This window comes from Osmerus mordax, chromosome 6 (genome assembly GCF_038355195.1).
Source record: "Osmerus mordax isolate fOsmMor3 chromosome 6, fOsmMor3.pri, whole genome shotgun sequence".
Lineage (NCBI taxonomy): Eukaryota > Metazoa > Chordata > Actinopteri > Osmeriformes > Osmeridae > Osmerus > Osmerus mordax.
In genome coordinates, this window is record NC_090055.1 from 14,571,567 (window position 1) to 14,593,943 (window position 22,377).

Genomic DNA, 22,377 nt, shown 5'->3' on the forward strand with positions numbered 1-22,377 from the left:
CCCAAAATTGCCTATAAATGGTCACTGACATGCCCCAAATTAATATTAATAGGGTTAGTAACATTTTCAGGTGTGGTATGACACTGTGCATTCGCATCCGCCTGACTGAAGCAACAGCATCAGTTTTAGCCTAATTTGTCTGCATGTTCACCTAATTATTTATGAGAATACAATTCATAACATGCAAGAACTGTTGAATGATTATAGATTAAATCAAATATTATTCCCAATTAAATATTTGAGGGGCGCTTTTGCATAAACAGATATCTCCCTTTTGTATTTATCGGAAATCATGCACTCCAGTGAACACGTGTGAGGTTATAATTCGATTTCTTTTTCACAATGCTATCAACTACCGGTTTCATCCCTCTGCCTTTGGAGTCGCAGTTCCCATTTCTCAAAGTTTTGTGCGTACGCATGGGTCACAGTGTCACAAGTTAGTTTTTTTATAAATCCCAAAGATTGGGTACGAACTGGCATATGCACTCATTTGTGCGTACGAAAGTTTATAAATGAGGTCCCAGGTTTGATAACAGAGTTGAGTTGCCATGAACCTTTAAAGGATAAAGTGCTCCCCAAAAAACACACCCTGTTTATTTCCGGGTTGAACCATTAAATATACACTCACTGGCCACTATAATAGGTACACCTCGCTAGTACCGGGTTGGACCCCCTTTTCCCTTCAGAACTTTGTGGCATACTTTCAACAAGGTGTTGGAAACATTCCTCTGAGATTTTAGTCCATATTGATATGATGGTATCACGCAGTTGCTGCAGATTTGTCGGCTGCACATCTATGATGCGAATCTCCCGTTCTACCACATCCAAAGGTGCTCTCTTGGATTGAGATCTGATGACTGTGGAGGCCATTGGAGTACAGTGAACTCATTGTCATGTTCAAGAAACCAGTTTGAGATGATATGAGGTTTGGGACATAGTGCATTATCCTGCTTTTGGTGAGTTTGTGCAAATGTAGCCTCAGTTTCCTGTTCTTATCTGACACGAGTGGCACCCGGTGTGGTCTTCTGCTGCTGTAGCCCATCTGCTTCAAGGTTCGACGTGTTGTGCGTTCAGAGATGGTATTCTGCATCCCTTGGTTGTAAGGAGTGGTTATTTGAGTTACTGTTGCCTTTCTATCATCTCTAACCATTCTGCTCATTCTCCTCGGACCTCTGACATCAGAGAGGCATTTTCGTCCACACAACTGTTGCTCACTGGATATTTTGTAATTTTCGGATCATTCTCTGGGAACTGTAGAGATGGTTGTGCGTGAAAATCCCAGTAGATCAGCAGTTTCTGAAATACTCAGATGAGCCCGTCTGGGCTCAACAACCATGCCACGTTCAAAGTCACTTCTTCCCCATTCTGATGCTCGGTTTGAACTTCAGCAAGCTGTCTTGACTACGGGCCTTATTTAAACGATCTGAAACGCAAGTATCAAACGCGAAACACAAGTAACTTTGTGAGCTGGATTTATGCCTTTTTTCACATCTCCACAATGATTTCCCTCGTGTGGTAATATTTTGCTTTGTAATTATGTATGGTTTGCAAAAATGGGAACTGTTGCGTCTGTGTAGATGAGAGAAGCAAAGTGTATGTGCGTTGTGCACACGCTTATAATAGCATCTGAATAATGCGCCACTGACTTTGGACTACTTTTTTCCAGGTCTGTGGTGGAATTGATTTCTGAAACTGTAACGGTGTTTCTGAATCTGAAACGGTGCAAGATAGGGCCCGCCGTCTACATCCGTAAATGCATTGTTGCTGCCTTGTGATTGGCTCTTTAGCTATTTGTGTTATGTAATGGTGGGAATTCAAGTGGCACTGTGTAGATCTGAGTAGTCAAGAGATGTGGTTTCAATACAATTTATTTAGATTATACAATTACGTAATATTAAACAAAGCTTTGCTGATCAGTCATTACGAAGGAGGTGCTAGCCACAGGTCGTTCGCAAGAGTGATGAAGAACAACCCTAAAACCCTGCCTTATATAAACTTTAGATCAAATGGTTCTTCTGATGGTCAATCCATCAATGTAGCGAACTCTGTGATTGGTCAGCACTGCTCAGTGACAGTTCGATTCCATACCAAGTGTCCCACAGTTCTTTAATGTGGCATCTCTCCCCAAATCAGTAGATACTAAAGCCACAGGAGTTCACCAGTCAAATGGTCAACTGTCCTTTGTGTGGGCAACTTCAAACAAGTATTTAATTAACACCACCCATGCAACTGGAAGGGTCAGAGCAGCTTGATCAGTTCCTCTATCTTAAACTGCTCCCTCAGATCACAATAACAATACAATTGAATCCACATTGTCTCCAGACCAGCTGTCTAATCCTCCCCAGGTGTCATAAACTGCAAATGGAATCTCTACCAAATGGAGTTGTTTCAACATTCATTGTATCAAGCTTCTTAACCAACTTTAGACTTCCATTAAAACACATTCCTCATATATAAAACACACACATTATAACTGTATTCCAAATTTCCACCACAGTTAACAAGCAATTGAACAGGTGTACCTAATAAAGTGGCCGGTGAGTGTAAGTCAAGTTCAGGGGACTGTCATTAACCCTTCCATGTTTTTGCCATAAAACCATAAAGTGTTTTGTTACAAATGGACAAAATGGCTCTTTCGACTTTTTTGTATAGGTAAGGGGTGCACATAATTCCAAGATCTGGGATATGGAACCAAAGTGCTGTTTTCAAAAAGAAAGCACTGCATGCACAGCTCACCAACTCACTAGCCTGGTAGATCCAAATGGGTGTGGATTTGAAATGATCATGTATTCCTTTGAATGATGTTATGTTTGTGCAAGGACATGCACCCCTAACTCATATTTGATCACAACAGGACACAGATCATTTGTTCATGGTGGTTTTTCTGTTTTTGATAACACTCATTATCCTGAAGTGCAGCTTATTTTGTCCAAGACCTTTGTCCTCTAAGACTATTTGGGTGTGCTTTGCCTTCGGCAAGGGCACAACCTTTGTTCTCTCACATATTTATTGATTTATTATTTATTTTGGCCCCCCTAAGGATCAGTCAATATTTGGACTACATACACAACGGCGGTGTCAAAAGGTTCGTCTTGTTAGCGATTGCGTTGGTTGTATTTTTATTTACGTTCCGTTGCATGGTTTAAGTAGAAATTGCGTTTTTGTGGTGAAAAGTGAAGCTAACGGTGGATTATTTGCTAGCCACAGTCACTGACGTTACTAACGTCACGAAAACACGCGTGACTACCTGTAGCAGAACATTCGTTTCGCATCTGTTAACTTGGGGGATAGCTAGGCTAACTATAGCTTTACTACAAGGCAGCTGCAGAAACGCCACAAGCAAAGAGGCCAGGGTGATAACTATTTACTCATTTTACTTTGTGATGTGAAACACAATTGTGAAATGTAATGTACAATATTAGCTGATATTATTAAGGAAGTAGGCCCACATCTACTTTCGGAAACGGTAGTCTACTATTTCACTGAAGCATTAGCATGACATTAGCCTCTGTCGCCCGGGCAACACATACCACAGTGGTCTATGATGCATCTGTTTTCAATCGTTAAAATAAATATTCCTCACAAATACATTTTCTTTGTAGGATTTACTATGACATTACATTACAAGTAAACGATTTGTTGGTGAAATTATCATTACCTGTGGTTTCAAACCAGTGTTGCTCATTGCAACGCTGTAGCCTACGCGAGACACACGACAAAAACATCTAACTTACACAGCTGTTTAGAAAGTCAAACGGCGACAGAACATGTTCGGCACTCGCCTTACTTAAATCAAAAGTCTTTCAATTTGTGAAAATATCTGACTACTAACCTGAACTTCATTGCCACAGCCTAAACTTTGTCAATCTGTTCATGAAAATAATTAATTTCAGCCTAAACCGTACAACGGAACGTTTAATCGAATTCAACCAACGCAATCGCTACCAAGACGAACACAGCAGTAGTCTAGTACTGTACTGTAGTAGTAGAATTTACCGGGGCTGCTTCTCCACACAGGGCTATATCGCATTTTGCGCTGTTACTGACAATGATCGCTACCAGTGAGCTTTTTATGAATGAGCGATTTTCCACTAAATAAATTTCAAGCTTATTTACGTTTTTGGGGGCATATTTTCAGTTAGCAGATGGTATTGTTTGAATCGCGATTCTATCTTCTGCCGGTAACGTCGTAGAATAATCTTCAAAGGGGGTTCTCTATTAATGAATGAATGCAATATGAGTAGGCTAAATGCCAGAAAATATCACGAGAAGGGAAAACTTAAAAGGACGTTTAAGTCATAGAGATTAGGTCCATTTTTACACTGGTCTGCCAAATGTATTCGTTTTGATTCAGCTATGAGGCTGCCTCTTGCAGGGGAAATGAGAAGACTTATCATATTTCATTCTACACTTCACTCGTATTTTGAGTTGTAAATGAGCAGCAAAAAAAAGATGCTTTTAAATCTATGTAATATTTATACATAATAAATAGGCCCTATGCATTTTTATATAAAATATACAGGAATATCAGTTGTAAAAATGGCATTAAAATCCCTGTACAACCGACGCAAGCAAGCACACCCTACAATTTCCCCAGAAATTGTACCCTCTCTAGTTAATATTTATCGTTCATAACAAAATGTATGTTTACTGTGGTAAATTCCTCACAATTAGGATAGCAGAGAGATTTGCCTAAGTGAAGTAGACCAATATACATTTTCACACAGAATCGTTATGCAAACCAGCTTAGATGTCAAGCAATGTCCACTTAATATACAGTAAACGACACAGAATAGTACTTTTCTCACATTTCCAAGGGTCATAATTATTTATTTCTAATTACATGAGAGCACTCTTAGACATACTTACTCTGATACTAGATTGTTATATGATGTTATATTGTGCAATGTACAATAGTTGCTTCCCTGATGCCAGCCTTAACCTGTTTGCTGTGACAGTCTCCCTGCCTACTTGTGGTTATGTTGTATGTATTGCTGTCATCTATAAATATTTAATGTTTATATCGGATAGGGAATGCACCGGTGATGTGTAAATATGGTGTAAATATAGATATCTAGGCCCTATCTAAATGACTAGACATATTTATAAATGGTGTGTTTGTGTGTGTTTTCCAGGTGGGCAGTAAGGTAGAGTTCCTGTGTCAGCAGGGACACCTGCTCCAGGGCTCCACCACTCGACTCTGCATGCCTGACCTGACCTGGAGTGGCTCTCAGCCGAAATGCATCTGTGAGTGTCTCTCTTCTGTCATTGGGTGTGCTTTGCCTTCGGCAAGGGCACAACCTTTGTTCTCTCACATATATATTTATTGGGTGTGCTCACGCCTTCGGCGAGCACAACCATTGTTCTCTCACATATATATTATTAGTGTGTTTGCTGAAAGCAAAAACACTATTGTTATTCTGCATACTTATTGTTGGAATGCTGCTTCAGCATTTTTATTCAACTTCTTCATATTAATATTATTCTATTTCTTCCGCGACACCTTTCAGCGCCTTCAAATCTTCAGCTATTAAAACCGTTCAGCTATCAAAAAATTCAGCTTTGTACCTCTTGTGCTTTAATTAATATAAATAAATATTCATAATATTTTTTACATGGGTTTCCAATGGAGTTTTCTTTCAAATCCTCTCAAACTTCTTTAAACTTCTTCAACTTCCAAATCCTTCTTCTTCCTCAATCTTTCAGCTAGAGCCACCATTTACACTTTAAAATGTTGACAAAACCCTAACCTATTTTTAAATAATTCAGCTTTTTGATATCTATTCAACTTTTTTTTAATATCACTGATTATGTTTCATGACTTTTTCAAGCCGTTTCTGAGATTTACATGGGTGTGTACGTGAAACCCTAGAGTGCAGACTGAAAAGCTTAGAGTGGAGGGGAGCTTCGGATGTCGTTGAAAAAATATTTCTAGTTTGCCAGCATTAACACAATATTCGCTCTTCATGCTTCATTTTTGGATCAATAGATAGCTAATTTTGTGCTGGTCGTAGACAGTTGTCTGTTGAATCCAACAGATGTACACATTTGTTCAGAGCCCCACGAAAGCGAGACAAAGTCCAACTCTCGTCCCATAGAGACCAATGCAAATCTGGTGACAAAATCGTCAGAGAAAGCAAAAAGAACAAGATTTTGAAACTGCCGGTAGAGTCGTATTTCTGACGTATAGTTTTGCGTCTAGGTTAACTTGTTTGAGGTGTGGATTCTAGCTACATTTCTGTTATTATCTAAGCTCAGCGCGTTAGCAATCATAGCTGCACCATCACCGTGGCAACGACAGACACGCACCACTCAGTCTCTCACACAGGTGATTGGTATTAGCTGATTAGTGGAGTCACAAGACAAGAGCTATTCAGTCAACTCGTCTCATTAAAAGACTAAGAGCACTATAATTTCAGCTACTAAAACGAATATACTACTTCTACTACTTCTACACTTTAACAGTTCAGCTTTCAGCTTCTCCCGTATTGTAGGCTATTTTAGCTCTTAGCTATGTTAGATGATGCAGTTTAGCTTCCACACTGCCTCTTTTGTGTGACTCACACATTTTTGAAATTAATTTCAGCTTTCAGCTTGCGGGTATTTTCTAATTCTGTAGCCCATTTTCAGCAATTTAAAAACAAATAATTAATCTTTCAGCATTCCAACGCATTTTCTGCAGGAAATGCACTTTCTAGTTGGGTGTGCTTACCTTCGGCAAGGGCACAACCTTTGTTCTCTCACATATGTATTTGTAGCGGGGTTTGCTCGTTTAAGATTAGCAATACTTAATTTATAATGATGTATGTAGTTCTTGGGGGCACCACCTCTTATTTGTTAAAGGGACAGAGGAAACCTTATTGAATAATAGCCTTCGTAATAATCAGTCTAATCTTAAGTAGTGAATTTCTATGAAAGTAGAGCAGATCTGATAACGTGAGGGATAACGCGAGTATTATAAACAATGATTTATTTAAGGAAATGTAATTGGGATGAACAAATACCAGAGAAGTTATAGGTTAGTTGAAAGTGAGTTGACTTGAACTGTATACAGTAGGTCCTAAACTATGATGAGGGTTGGTACAAGATGGTAGGTTGAGAGCGCGTGGGGAGGGGGAAGAGAGAGAGAGAGATAGGCTTCTGGAGAACAATGGGAGAGTATGTTAACTAATCCTAACGAAAGTTAGGTTAAATCATTTGCAAACTAAAATCAAACGTAACAAATTAAATCACAATATGCCAATGTTCACAAGTAAGAAATGTAGCAATATCGCAGTTACTGTTGTCAGTTTGAAGAAGAAGAGTCAAAGTTCCGTTTGTCGTTGTCAAACGGTTAGAGCAAAGGAATCTTTCGTTCAAGTTCCTAGTGGGCCAGTTAGATGCTGATTGAGAAGGATAGGTCAGATGTGTCGCGAACACTTCCCCTCCCTGACCTTCCCTGCTTGGCTGTGTTTTGTGTCTTGTCTTGTCTCAAGATACTCTCTCATCATCACTCTCCGAAGCTAGAAGCATGGAATTAATTAGCTGGTCTCTCAATGCTATTGACACCATCTTCTCGAAGAGAAGCTCGGGTTCGGGGGAACCCGACGGGACGTTCGCAGCTGGCTACACGATGGACGCGTGGGAGAATTGGCGTGTCGTGTGTCTAGCGGCGCTTTCCGTGGAGGACGTTGAAGACATCTTCATATTTGGAACCATGATTACAGGCTTTCTGCTGTTTGGAATAGGCGCGGGCTTTGTATATCGGAAAATTAAGGAAACGGCTGCAGCCATCAAAAGCCCCGTTAGGCTGCCCGATATGATTGATGCGGTGGGCAGAGTTGTTGGAGCTCAGACTGTGAACTTACAACGCAGCATTGATTACAACAGGGATAAGTTTGCGGCTCTGCAAAGGAAGATGGAGGACATGGAGACCTTCCTGAAAGGTGGACGTGAAAATTGAGTTGCGGCTACTCGTCAAAACAACTACCCCAATCTTATCCACTTTCGGCCCCGTAACCAACACAGGCCTTGGCCAAGGCCGTCGCTGGAAAACAACTCCCCTGGAGAGCGCTGAAGCGCTCCCCCCCCACCGACATCTGTGGCTTGGTCTCTGCCCAGGTCATGACCAAGGATGTCTCCTGGCCAACACAATCTGCATAGGGAGAATCGGACTGATTGTGGCCTAGGTCGAGGGCGCCAACCCAGACCTACTCACACATTAACTTTCACCTACTACAGATATCACCACCCCCCACCCCCATCCAACGCCTTCGCCTGCTTGTTTCCCCACGTGTTTTTGTAAATGTTGTTGTGCTTATGTGCTGAGGTTTTTGTCTGTTCCCACACTGTACTCCTCTAGGAGCATTGTCTGGGTGTTGCCTTTTTCTCTCCTTCTCTCTCCTCATGTTATGCTCGTCCTGTCTACCCCCTTGTCATGTTTGTGTATTAGAAACTGCAAGTGGCAGCTCGGATCTAAGATGGATTCGAGAGACCGCAGATAGAGTGTGGCTAGTTTGGTTTGTTAAACGTTTTAGATCAACACTTGTATTATTGTTTTTGTTGATTTTATGTAAAGCACTTTGAGCTGCAATTCTTGTATGAAAAGTGCTATATAAATAAAGTCTTACTTACTTACTTCCGGTGAATCCTTGCGAAAAAGCCAGGATTGCTTGTGCGTCGAGGTTTTATAATCCTTGCGAAAGGGGGTATCCTTTTGGAGGTGAACTCTTTGATTGGTCAGTTACTCCCACCTGGGCGTCCATCCTGAGATTGACGTATGGGTGTGAAGTGGTTGATAACTTTTCAGTTCAGCTATTTCAAATGTCCATGTATTGCTTATACTTCAAAATATAACAATACAACATTAATAAATGGTTTAGTTTGTAGATTCGAATCATTTTGATATCAAGATTGACTGATTTATCATAACAGGAAAGGAAGTTACATTAAAACATCAAATTATATCAACACAGCATTAAAGGGAAAGCATACATTATAACACATCAACTACTGTCATTGAAATAGTGTCCATGAGCCATGTAGTCCTTGAGAATGTGTTTGTAAATCCAGAAAAGTTAATTCTTCCTTAAAATCCTTTGTCTCCATACTGTAAGGCCATTTTGGTCTACCTTCTGACCCCATGCTGGGCCAGAAGCTTTGAAGCTCCTGCTCTGGAGATAAGGACAAGGGGGAAAAACCCCTTTCTCCTTGTCGGGGGTAGGGGAAAGGTGTGATGGTACGTGGTTTGTCTGTTGGCTCTGCTACATATTTGGGTGTGCTCAAGCCTTCGGCGAGAGCACAACCTTTGTTCTCTCACATATATATTTATTTATTTATTATTATTATTTATTTTCGCCCCCCTAAGGATCAGTCAATATTTGGACTACATACACAACGGCAGTGTCAAAAGGTTCGTCTTGGTAGCGATTGCGTTGGTTGTATTTTTATTTACGTTCCGTTGCATGGTTTAAGTAGAAATTGCGTTTTTGTGGTGAAAAGTGAAGCTAACGGTGGCTAATTTGCTAGCCACAGTCACTGACGTTACTAACGTCACTAACGTCACGAAAACACGCGTGACTACCTGTAGCAGAACATTCGTTTCACATCTGTTAACTTGGGGGATAGCTAGGCTAACTATAGCTTTACTGCAAGGCAGCTGCAGGAACGCCACAAGCAAAGAGGCCAGGGTGATAACTATTTTACTTTGTGATGTGAAACACAATTATGAAATGTAATGTACAATATTAGCTGATATTATTAAGGAAGTAGGCCCACATCTACTTTTGGAAACGGTAGTCTACTAATTCACTGAAGCATTAGCATCATGACATTAGCCTCTGTTGCCCGGGCAACACATACTACAGTGGTCTATGATGCATCTGTTTTCAATCTTTAAAATAAACATTCCTCACAAATACATTTTCGTTGTAGGATTTATTATGACATTACATTACAAGTAAACGATTTGTGGGTGAAATTATCATTACCTGTGGTTTCAAACCAGTGTTGCTCACTGCAATGCTGTAGCCTACGCGAGACACTACAAAAACATCTACACAGCTGTAGGAAGTCAAACGGCGACAGAACATGTTCGGCACTCCCCTTACCTAATCAAAAGTCTATCTAACTACTAACCTGAACTTCATTGCCACAGCCTAAACTTTTTTTTTTTCAGCCTAATCCGTACAACGGAACGTTAAAACGAATTCAACCAACGCAATCGCTACCAAGACGAACACAGCACTGTACTGTAGTAGTACAATTTACCGGGGCAGCTTCTCCACACAGGGCTACATTGCATTTTGCATTGTTACTGACTATGATGAGCTTTTTATGAATGAGCGATTTTCCACTGAATAAATGTCCAGCTTATTTACGTTTTTGGAGGCATATTTTCAGTAGCAGACGGTACTGTTTGAATCGCGATTCCATCTGAGATAGCTCGCCCCAACTCTAGAATACTGCCGATAACGTCGTTGTTGGAATAATCTTCAAAGGGAGTTCTTTAATGAATGAATGAAATATGAGTAGGCTAAATGCCTGAAAATATCACGAGAAGGGAACAACTTAAAAGGACGTTTAAATCATAGAGATTAGGTCAATTTTTACACCGGTCTGCCAAATTTATTCGTTTTGATCCAACGATGAGGCTGCTATATAGCTGATCACCATTCCCTCTTGCAGGGGAATTGAGAAGACAACTATTTCATTCTACACTTCACTCTTAGTATTTTGAGTTGTAAATGAGCAGCAACAAATGTGCTTTTAAATCTATGTAATCTTTATAAATAATACGTATGCATTTTGATATAAAAAAGACAGAAATATCAGTTGTAAAAATGTCATTAAGAAACAGACGCTTCTGCAACCGACGCAAGCAAGCACACCCTACAATTTCCCCAGAAATGGTACCCTCTCTAGTTCTCTCTCTTTCTCTCTCCCTCGCTTGTTCACCTTTCCTATCTACCAGCCTCCTTTTCACTCCCCTCCCTCCACCACCCTTCTTCAAAGATTGCTGCCCCTGCCTCAATCAGACTCCCTTCTCTCCAGCCTTTCTGAGTGGGGTCTTGACAGTGATTACAGTGTGGCTGTCTGTCCACCAGGGAATTACATTTGCCCAACACCTCTGCCTGAGCTCCCATCATTACCTTCACCCCGTGTAGTCAGCAGGTGTTTCATATTTGTAAGGAAGTTTCATGCACAGCCATTTATGATGGATTGACGCAGTGCTGCAAAACCTCAATATGAGTCTGACTCAGTAGAATATGGTAAATATTTGAGCGGGCGGAAGGGATAATGACGTTAATGTTATTAGGAGATGTATCCCCTTTTCTGAGGGGAAATCTGCTGAGACAGCAGACAGAGAGTGTGTGTGTTCTACTGTTATCCCTAACTCAACAGTCCAGAAGGATCTCACTGCTGCACTGCGGTTTGTATGTTTGCGTTGTGTGTGTGTTCCATCACTTCAGGAATTGCTGTGACTCTTGGGAATAACTTCAAGGCTGTTCCACCCCCTTTCTCCTTCCGCCACAAAGCACAGACTGGACTTCTGTTGAGAGGCTTGAAGCACAATTGATGTGAAATGTTGTAGTCATGCAATGTTCTGAACGCAAACAACATGATATATTCATGAACAACTCATCTGGGATTGTGCTCTCTGTACTCCCATCATCCTGCTAGATATGTGTTGCTAGAACATCATGTTGTAACGGAGGGTGCTTTAAAGCATGTGAGAACTGGTTCATACTGTCTCCAGCAGCCTAACAGGCCGAGTCTTGTCCATGTCATGGTGTGGAGTTCACACACGCAGACTAACACACACACACACGGATGCACAGACACATACACTCATGCATGAACTGACACATACATCCACAGACTTAAATGCTTAGAACTTAGGTTAAACAGGGTTTTTAATTGTTAATTTGATTGTGATTGTTGTTTTTGTTATTATATATTATGTTGTAAGACTGTGATCATAATGTACTGAAGCTTTGATTGCAAGAAAAATGCATTACAAATACAATGTATTATTATTATGTGTGCATAGGCACATGCTAGCTAGCTGAATCTCTGCAAAATACGATGATGCAGCCAGCCTTTCCGCACCACCATTCGTGCTCTCTCTGTGATGCTGTCCCTGTTTCTCCACAGCACTCCTCTTTGATGAAGCACAGACATTGGCTTTCATCTTCCCTGCTTCCATCCACACCCAATCACAGTTAATGTCAACACCATGAAGGGCCAATTTGATGCCATGACTCACAGATAGCTGTCTCATATTTGACAGCTGGCCACTCATTCAATCAGTCACTAGCAAAAATGTGCTGTCTCTTTTATATTTGTATTCCATTGCTAATGTACCCTTTTTCAGTTCTTCTATCACAGGCTTTTTTTAACAGTGTATTTGCATGTTTTTGGTTTGAAATGAACTGATTATCGACATGTTATGGTACATGAAGATGGATAATATAAATACTTACATCATTTTGTGAACTCTGTGAACTTGAGCTATTAGTTTCCAGTTTCTAGTTTCAGTCATAATTGCTTGGAAGGATAATGCTAAAGGCTTCGACAACAATGCTTTCAAATGTCCCAGTGAATATCAACTGGTATGCAGATCTTAACAGTTTGAACTAAAACCGAATCATCTTGCTTTGTGTTTGATGTGTGTGTGTGTGTGTGTGTACATGTCTGTGTGTGCATGTGTGTGTATGCAGCTCACTCCTGCAAGCAGCCAAAGAACCCAGCCAATGCTGATATGGTTGGTCTGGACTTGCCGAGTTATGGCTACACCCTGGTCTACAGCTGCCAGCCCGGCTACATCCTATCTGGAGGCTCTGAGCATCGTGTCTGTCGTTCTGACGGCAGCTGGACCGGCAAGGTCCCTGTGTGCCGAGGTATTTACACACACGCCTCTTTCTGCTCTCATATGATTAGATTGATCCTAGAGAGACTTGTGATCACTGAGAAATGTGCTGACACAAAAAAGATGAATTCCATGTGTTTTACATTTGTGTTTTTCCAGTAGAACTGTTCTCAAACTTAATGTAAACCACTAACACGTAGTTATATATTGGTTATGTTCAAATGTAGGTTGTTATCTCAACTCAAATAATTTTGAGTTGCTCTGGAAACTTCTTTGCCAAGATATCATTGATGTATGATGTCTGCATTAATGTTACTTCAGTGATCTTGCAAAGATGACTTGGAAGCCCTGGTGTCAGAAATATTAATCTATCAAGTATTGCACAGTCAGTCGGTGAAGAAGTTAAGAAAGCTTTATTGCTTGCGGCCGGCCCACAAGGAGACAAAAACATCACACGCCATGGTGATACAAAGTTTGTCCACTAGCATGTTGTTAAAAAGCTAACTATTTACAGTTTTTCACGATTGCTAAAGCACATTTCTTGAAACAGTCACCCATGTTCTCAAAACTGTAAACAAAAAATCTCATCTTCAAGCACTATTTACAAAACCTCTGAATTCTCTTACAAAATGAAACTTTTGCCTCAAAACTGTTTTACCTGAGCTCAAAATCAAACACTGCTCTCAAATCATAAACAAAGTGATCAAAATGATATACACTATCAAGCAGTAAGTAAACAATACACCAAAAAATAGAAAACACATTGTTCAAAACATATAGTTCTCAGGGAGAAGTACATGTTTATTCTCAAAACATTTTCGTTCATACTGTAGTACAGTGCATTGTAGGCTGTATACTGTACAATGAACAAATTGTATGGCCCTGAACATTGTGCTTTCCATTTGTTACAGTAACAGTACTGACTGCTCAATAGATTTTGACTGGTTGCAGGTTCATATCAACAAAGAACAAGAGTGAGTAGTGAGATGCAGGGATTAGTATTGTATAGGGGTACAAGGAGGAGAAAGAACAAAAAAAATTGCAAAGAGCAAAGCAGAGTAGTAATTTCTGATACATTTTGAGCTACTATGATAGAAGATGTTGTCGTTCATCAAAAGACAATGACGGATAAATATGAAATTTGTTTTGAGGTTACGTAAAAATGTACTTCTCCTTGAGAACATACAATTTGTTCATTGTACAGTATACAGCCTACAATGCACTGTACTACAGTATGAACGAAAAAAAATTGAGAATAAACATGTACTTCTCCCTGAGAACTATATGTTTTGAACAATGTGTTTTCAATTTTTTTGTGTATTGTTTACTGACTGCTTGATAGTGTATATCATTTTGATCACTTTGTTTATGATTTGAGAGCAGTGTTTGATTTTGAGCACAGGTAAATCTGTTTTGAGGCGAAAGCTTGATTTTGAGCACAGGTAAAACTGTTTTGAGGCGAAAGTTTCATTTTGCAAGATTCAGAGGTATTCAATAGTGCTTGAAGATGAGGTTTTGTGTTTACAGTTTTGAGAAAATGGGTGACTGTTTCAAGAATGTGTTTTAGCAATTGTGAAAAACTGTAAAAGGGACAAAAATCAAAGGAGTAAACATGTGATCAATGTGCTTCTTCTTGTCTTTGGGCTGGGTCAGGCCAGAGCACTTAGTCGACATCACAAGCAATATTGTCCCATCTTCAACAACCTGTTTGCTCTCTGAACTGGCTTATACTCACATCATTTGAAACAAGTGAAATCAATTTTGAGCGGTTGTGTTTTGTCAATGACATGTTTTCTCTATTTGTATTTGATTGTTGCCATTTGTGTTTACCAGTATGGCATTAGAGTGCAGAATGTGTTTTGAGAATGTGTTTAGAGTTTTGCTGAAAAGTCTAAGTGAGATCTGCAAATTGTGTTTTACCATGTGAAATGGTTTAAAGTATTGACAACAGACAAGCACAATTAGCTACATGAGTTCAGGCAACTGAGAACTTTGTTCAGCCAATGGGTTTTAGTGTTTTAGTAATTGAGAAAGACTGTAAACGAAACCGCTCTTCACAGACATTGGTTCATACAACTGTCACATGGCTCTCCTTTCATTGGCTCCCTTGCATAGACCTTGCGCATGTGTGTGCATGTTTGCGTCCCTTGCAATGGACACTTACAACATCAACCCTACCCCCACTAGGTGACTAGCTAATGGTCACCATAAAAATCTACGTGGCAAGAGATCCTTGTGAGTTAGCGGAATGCAAAATGAAGGGCATGTGCTATGTTGGCAAAATGTTATAGTCAAGCAGTGTTTATTTTTCGAACATTCTTAGGGTGTCTCATTGTGCTGTGTGTGGATGCTGATTTGTGACATACATATTTATGTCTCTTTAGTAGGCTCCAAATTGACTGAGAAAACTACTAAACCACATCCGGGGACACCAAGTCCAAAAATAAATGGTAAGACGAGAGGAGTGGTGGCTGAGGTTCCACACGTTTGTTCCTTAAAGAAGAACATCCTGATAGAAACATGTTGTTTCTATCCTTCTGTACGAACTGCAAATGTAAAAACTAAAACTAATACAAATGTAGATTTGACCCATTATTCAACATAATTCTTGCACCAAAGGTGATGGGAGGAATACAACAGCAACACTGTGTTCACGTTCACTTGTATGACACCTTTTAGTATGCCAATCTTCTGTGTACTTACAGTACAGAACTCAATTTATAATTATAGGCGTGTACAACTTTCAAGACATGAAAACATGTTAAGTCTTTCAATTTGTGAACATCTGTGAACTCCACCAGACAGACATCAGAGATGTCAGCCAGATGGGAATACCTAAGGAAAATATGACAACATGATTATGTGCTGGAAATAACTCTGGAACCTAACTCGTTGCTACTACGTGGTGTCAGAAGTCTAACCGTATGGATTTCTTGTTTCTGCAGTCCCTGATGATGTCTTCGCTCCCAATTTCATCTGGAAAGGCTCCTATCACTACAAGGGCCAGAAGCAGCCGATGACTTTGACAATCACCAGATTCAACATGACCACAGGAAAAGTCAACGTGACTCTGACTGACAGCAGCATGGAGTTCCTGCTCTCGGGTGAGTTATCTCAATCACTTTTCCCCCTTCCTGTTTTTCAATTGTCAGGTTGGTTTAATCAAACTCAAAATCTATCCTTCTGTATGTTCTCATCCATGACTATTTGATTAACATTACATTACATTTACATTTAGTCCTTTGGCAGACGCTCTTATCCAGAGCGACTTACAGTAAGTACAGGGACATTGTCCCCGAGGCAAATAGGGTGAAGTGCCTTGCCCAAAGACACAATGTCATTTGGCAAGCCCGGGAATCGAACCAACAACCTGCCGACTCCCTAACCACTCAGCCATCTGACCCCCCCTTAAAAATGTCTTTGAGGTTGTCATGGACTGTATAAGTTAAACTCTCTCCTCTGCAGGAGTGTATAAGAACCAGGAAGCTCGTCTGATGCTGGTGCTGTACAACATGAGGGCTCTGGCCCACACCACCTTCAGCAGGATCACCGACGAGACCTGGGCCATGGATGGCTTTGTAAGTGCAATACAGTTCTACGTCATCACTCACCAACTTTTAACATTTCCTTCAAAATGACACTAAACGTTGATTATGTGGCTCTGTTTAGTCACCATGCTCCATAGATAGCTTTTCTTCTGCAACAGTGTGTCTGACGTCATTTGAGCATCGTTTGAGCCAAATATGTTTCTGAAAGAACTTTGTGTTGTCTTTATGTTCTTATTTAAGGTTTCCGCTGAACACGATGGTGGCAGTTATGTGTTTCAAGGCTTCATTCAAGGCAAAGACTACGGCTCGTTTGGACTGCAGAGACTAGGTTTTAGCACTAATTACTGTCACTCCAAGTGATCACATTGGTCATTGAAATCAGCACCCCTATTGTTGTACATCATCATTGTCATAGTCATCCTTATCATCAGCATGGCCATCCTCATCAAAACTGCCACCACATTCTCAGTACAAGATGCTGTGTGGGTTACCGAATTGCTTGGTGGCCATAGCACCTTATACACTGGTTCATTTTGACACTTTGATCGATAATCAAAAATGAGTTTGCGACAATGTCGTCTTATTTTTTTTGCCAGGTATGACTGTTAAGGAGAATGCCACCACTCCTGACACCCCTCATGGCACCAACAGTATTTCTGTTGCCGTTGCGATTCTGGTGCCTTTCTTTGCCCTCATCTTGGCCGGCCTGGCCTTCTATCTGTACAAGCAGAGGTATGGAGGTCACATTTGATTTCATATGTTACATGTTTTTTCAGGTGTCATGTGACCGCTCGTGTCTTCACAATTAGTTTTACATTGTTTCTTGAAGTAAAAGGTATCAAATTTAATTATATACCGTAATTTTCGGACTATAAGGGGCACCTGAATATAAGCCGCAGCAGCTAAATTGAATGATGTGTACATATATAAGCCGCACTGGACTATAAGCCGCAGGTGTTTTAATGTTTAATTACCATATGTAAGGGTTCGTGCACAGAGGGGATTGTCGGGAAAGAGATGGCTGCTTGAGGAAACTCCCATTTATTAACATTTCAACAAACAAGTTGCATATTTGCATAACGTATTCAAGTGTTACCAGTGTGCAAAATACGGGGGGGTCTGGGGGGGCTCGACTCCCCCCGATTAACCCATGAGCCCCTATTAAAGCCTCAAAAGCAAAATTTGAAGGCGGTCTCAATTTTTTTCTAAATAAATAAAAACAATATTGTCACTAATGGTCACAAAAAAAAATTAAGCTCACCATGTTCAGTATTTAGAAATCAAAACATTTATTCACCATTTTTTTGGCCAAGCGGAGCCAGCCAGTCCTGTGCGCCAAACAGAAACGTTGAGAAGTCAATGGCTAGCAAGCGAAAGCTAACCAGAGTGTATCATTCACACACTTTGGGTCCAAAAAGGTGGCACTCATTAGTTACATGCCACTAAACCCTAAGGTCTCAACTAATCAAAAGATGAAGAGGCACCGAATGACAATGCACTTGTTATAAAACAACGTGCATACAAACAACTTTAGCCAATGCAACCTCTTATGTCAGTGTTGCTTTACGTATACTAGCCTACCATATAGAATAATAATAGAATACTAGAATAATAGCATATCGGATTATCAAAAATGGTTAAGTTTGTGCGTGTGTGTGTTGTCATGTAGGCTATAGACTGATTGTCTTGGCTTGCATCCACAAAATAGTTACTGTAATGTTATACCTACTGCCAGTAGCGGACTGACCATCGGTAGCGCCATGTTTATTTTACATAAAGCTCCAAAAACAGCTCAAATCAGCCAAAAACTTTTGCTCGCGCGCCATGCGCGCTCGCATTAACTGTACAACTCCCTACTGGCATCACATCAAACCCAGAATGTGCATGCATTAGCAGGGCACTTTGGTGGCGTATACAGGTCCGGTTCTGGTGGGCCGGTTTCGATCAAAGTCCAAGACCTATTTGTACTCCCAGTCCGTCCCTGCCTACTGCATATTGAGCAAATTTAGATCGGTATTGCGCAACAATCGAGAGAGGGGACCCCCCCGAATATTGACGGGTATTTCGCACACTGAGTGTTACCATTTAGTGCAATAGTAGCTACAGAACATATACTGTGCAGTGTAAACTGTACGGTATCACATAGCGTTTCAGACACAAACTTAAACGGTGCGCTCCCAGCGCACATACCGGCAGTGATCTACAGCAGTGGTTTTCATCCAGTGGTCCTTGAGGGAGTGCTAGGGGTTCCCCAGCAAAATTAGTTAATAGCGTCACAATCATTTAACCACTTAACTTTGGCTATTTTTGAAAAACCTTGAAAAAGTGTGCACATCTTTGAATATTTATATATTTAAAGCGAAAATGTACTGATATCTTAGCGGCCGTTAGCTGTAAAAATCCATAGATTAGCCGCACCGTTATATAAGCCGCAGGGTCGAAAAATTGGAAAAAAGGCGCGTCTTATAGTCCAAAAATTACGGTATATTAAAATGTCATTGTTATTTCATTAGTTGTCACTAATATTTTTATTTTATTATTATTAATTAGGAAATAACGGTTGATCATTACAGTAGCCGTACATGAGAGAAGTATGAAAAGTTAGCCATACAGGCTTGTGACTTTCAAAAGCAATACTATTGTCAAAACTTAACACCTCTAATTTCACATAATTGTCTGACTGATGGCCCTTGTGTGGTTTGCATTTTCAGGAAAACAGATAAGACTCAATACACAGGCTGCTCGGTCCATGAAAACAACAATGGCCAAGCCACCTTTGAAAACCCTATGTACAACACCAACGCAAAAGCAACTGAGGGGAAAGTTGTCCGTTTCGATCCCAACCTCAACACTGTCTGCACCATGGTCTGATGTTTGGCCTCACATGCTTTTATTCTGGATGAAGACATTAGTATCGGCACGTTTCTGAAGGACCGCATCCTCAGAAATTCAAAGCACACTTCAGGAATAGACACTGTAGTTGTGCGTTTGTTTATGCGTGTCTGTACATGTGTGTTTGCGCCAGTGTGTATGAGTTTAGATCTTCACGAGATTGGTGTTGGTGAATTGTTTTTATAGCTACTGCTCTTACACTCTGTGAGTGTGTTTATTAATATCCTCTGGTGTATTTGTAAATTGAGTATATTTATGCTCTGAACTGCTTTTACAGATGGAAATGTATTTCACAGCCAAACCAAATGTAACCTTTATTCCCACTGGTACAAAGTGTATGGTCCCTATGCCTATATTCTGTACATTGGTTCTAATAAATAGTATAATTCTGAAGTTCACAGCTCTCAACTGTGCTTCAATCAAAGTAATCTGTGAAGCTCATTTTTGTAATCAAAGAGGAGTAAGAGGAGATGAGGAGGCAAGAAATGTAGATACCCTCACAGTACCATAGTACCTATATGGCAAATTATACTTGAGATGGATTTGCCAAGTGACTGCAGTGAGTGAGATCAGTTGATTAAGATTAATCAAAAGTTATCTGAAGTTTTTGATTAGTTGAGACCTTAGGGTTTGGTGGCATGTAACTAATGAGTGCCAGAGTTTTTGTGTTGATGTGTGTTTTTCAGTCGGCATCCACTGATGTACATGGCTGTTTATGTCTAATGGGCCATTGGCTTCCACATCAACATTCCTGTATATAAAGAATGTGCACACTTTCAAAGAGCAGTGTCCCATTAGTAAGTGTTATATTATTTCAGTCTCTGTGAGTGTATATGGAGTAATGAGCACTGATTGTAAAATCAAGTATCATTGCAGTGCCTTGAATACGTGGGGCAAGATTAAGTAAGACATCATTATTATTTCATCAGTCAAAACAACAACCTGAAGAATCTAAAGTGTTTTGAGGATTTCTTGTATTTGATGTCAGACTTTGTTATCTGGAAGAAGAGACATTTAATAGAAGCTCATACTTTCATACCTGTGCATGGCTGCCAAAAATAATATGAAATAACATTGCTGCTGTTTGTATCACTAGGTTTATCCAATCATTGTAGTGACATTTTGTACATTTATACAGTTTTGATATTTGATGGCATTATATTTGGCAAATGTCTTGTGTTATGTAATATATTTTGTAATTTCACCTTTCTTATTGACGACAAAACCATCTTGTCAATAGATGAAAAATCAGGCTTAAGTCAGTCAGTTTAGAAAGCTTTAAATTTTTTAATTAAATAGTCATTTGTTTTGAAACAATTCAGAGCCAGTGTATATGTCTGTATCAAAAATATTTTGTAAAGATCTCTATTTTTATGCAAATAAGCATTTGTAAGTTATTGAATACGTTGTGTACATTTTCACGTGAAAGATGGATTTGTTTTTTGTATTTTTTCTTTATTGCCAATGTATACAACCTTAATTTATATATAAAAATATAAACTAGAGATTTTGTTCTGATGTTTTTTGGGCTAGGGTAAGCTTGGATTTCAAACAGTAACTCATGACAGACGCCAAATCAGTTAGGGTGACCATCAGAATGGGTTTTATTCGCCATGATAGTTTGCACAGACAAGGAAGGAAGGTGCAAACATTAAACATATAGGAATCTAAAATTTTAATATGAGGACTAACTATACTAAGGGTACATAACTAGACATACTAAGTGGAATTAGAATTAAAATAAACTATACAATAAAATATAAAATATAAGTTGCAGTAATTTAGAATATAAAAATAAAAATATTACAAAAAATACAAATGGTACAAGATTGTGTAGTGCAGTGCAAAAAGCAGTGTGTTTTAAGGACATTGAGTCATGAAGTCAGTGTGAACCCTTGGCCTTGTTGAAGAGGCCAACAGCGGAAGGGCATGTGGCGTGTGGTATTGGTCCCGATGGACTGCAACCTTCTGCCGGAGGGGAGTGACTGAAACAGGGAGTGACCAGGGTGGGAGGAGTCAGCCACAATCTTCCTCGCTCGCCTCAGGGTCCTCGAGGGCAGGCAGATTGCAGCCAATCACCTTCTCAGCAGTGCGGATGATACGCTGCAGCCTGCACTTGTCCTTGGCAGTGGCAGCAGCTTACCAGATGGTGATGGAGGAGGTGAGGATGGACTCAATGATAGCTGTGTAGAAGTGCACCATCATTGTCTTTGGCAGGTTGAATTTATTCAGCTGCCGTAGGAAGTACATCCTCTGTTGTGCTTTCTTGGTGAAGGAGCTGGTGTTCAGTTCCCACTTGAGGTCCTGGGAGAGGATAGTGCCAAGGAAGCGGAAGGACTCCACAGTGGGGAGTCACACAGGGTGATGGGGGTGAGTGGGGCTGTATTCTTCCTGAAGTCCACAACCATCACCACTGTCTTAAGAGCATTGGGCCTCATTCACCAATATCTTCCTAAGTTATTTCTTACATTTATTCTTAAGAAAGTTCCTAAGAAAAGTCTACGTGTGATTCATGACGTGTTCCTAAACAGCAGAATTGTTTGCAGGTTTGATCTTAGAATGATGAATCCCAATATGTCGTAAGTTGAAAGCTTGTGCCCCGTTGCTCCTATTTAGCATAGGTAAACGCCCCATTAATTCCCATAAAAGGGCATGAGATGGCAGGGCCGTGTGCACACTCAGAGAAATGTCAAAAAGACGTGGTAAAGACGGTGGAGGCCTCGACAAAAGACAGAAAAACTTTGCATGGAATGCAATTACTCATGCAGTGAACGCTGTATCTGGAGAAGGGCGCAGAACTGATGAAGTGAAAAATAAATGGTTTAATTTTAATCTGAATTCTTAAGCAAAAAAACATATCAAATCAGTTGACTGTTACTGATGAGGACTGCTCTTGGTAGCCTAAAGCGTTCCAACAGGTAGCCTACTTGTCGCTCTCTGCAAATAAATCGGTATGGTCAAGGAAGATGTGTTCCCTCCTCAGGGAACGATCTGCAAAATTTTGCAGCAGCAATTAATACGCCATTGTGTGGTGTAGTCCTAGTGTGTGGAATAAGCCTACTTTGGGCCTATAAATACAATGATAAG

General features: G+C 40.2%; 1 protein-coding gene across 1 annotated transcript in view; it reads left to right on the forward strand.

Moving 5' to 3' along the window:
• Positions 1-19,269, forward strand: part of LOC136943733 (CUB and sushi domain-containing protein 3-like) — a 384,366-nt gene extending 365,097 nt beyond the window's left edge. The window contains exons 63-70 of the mRNA XM_067237158.1: positions 5,136-5,247; positions 12,702-12,881; positions 15,235-15,300; positions 15,796-15,954; positions 16,316-16,428; positions 16,639-16,726; positions 16,995-17,130; positions 19,110-19,269. Coding sequence (XP_067093259.1) covers positions 5,136-5,247; positions 12,702-12,881; positions 15,235-15,300; positions 15,796-15,954; positions 16,316-16,428; positions 16,639-16,726; positions 16,995-17,130; positions 19,110-19,269 — 1,014 coding nt within the window. The remainder of the gene's footprint in view (positions 1-5,135; positions 5,248-12,701; positions 12,882-15,234; positions 15,301-15,795; positions 15,955-16,315; positions 16,429-16,638; positions 16,727-16,994; positions 17,131-19,109) is intronic.
• Positions 19,270-22,377: the final 3,108 nt, after the last annotated feature.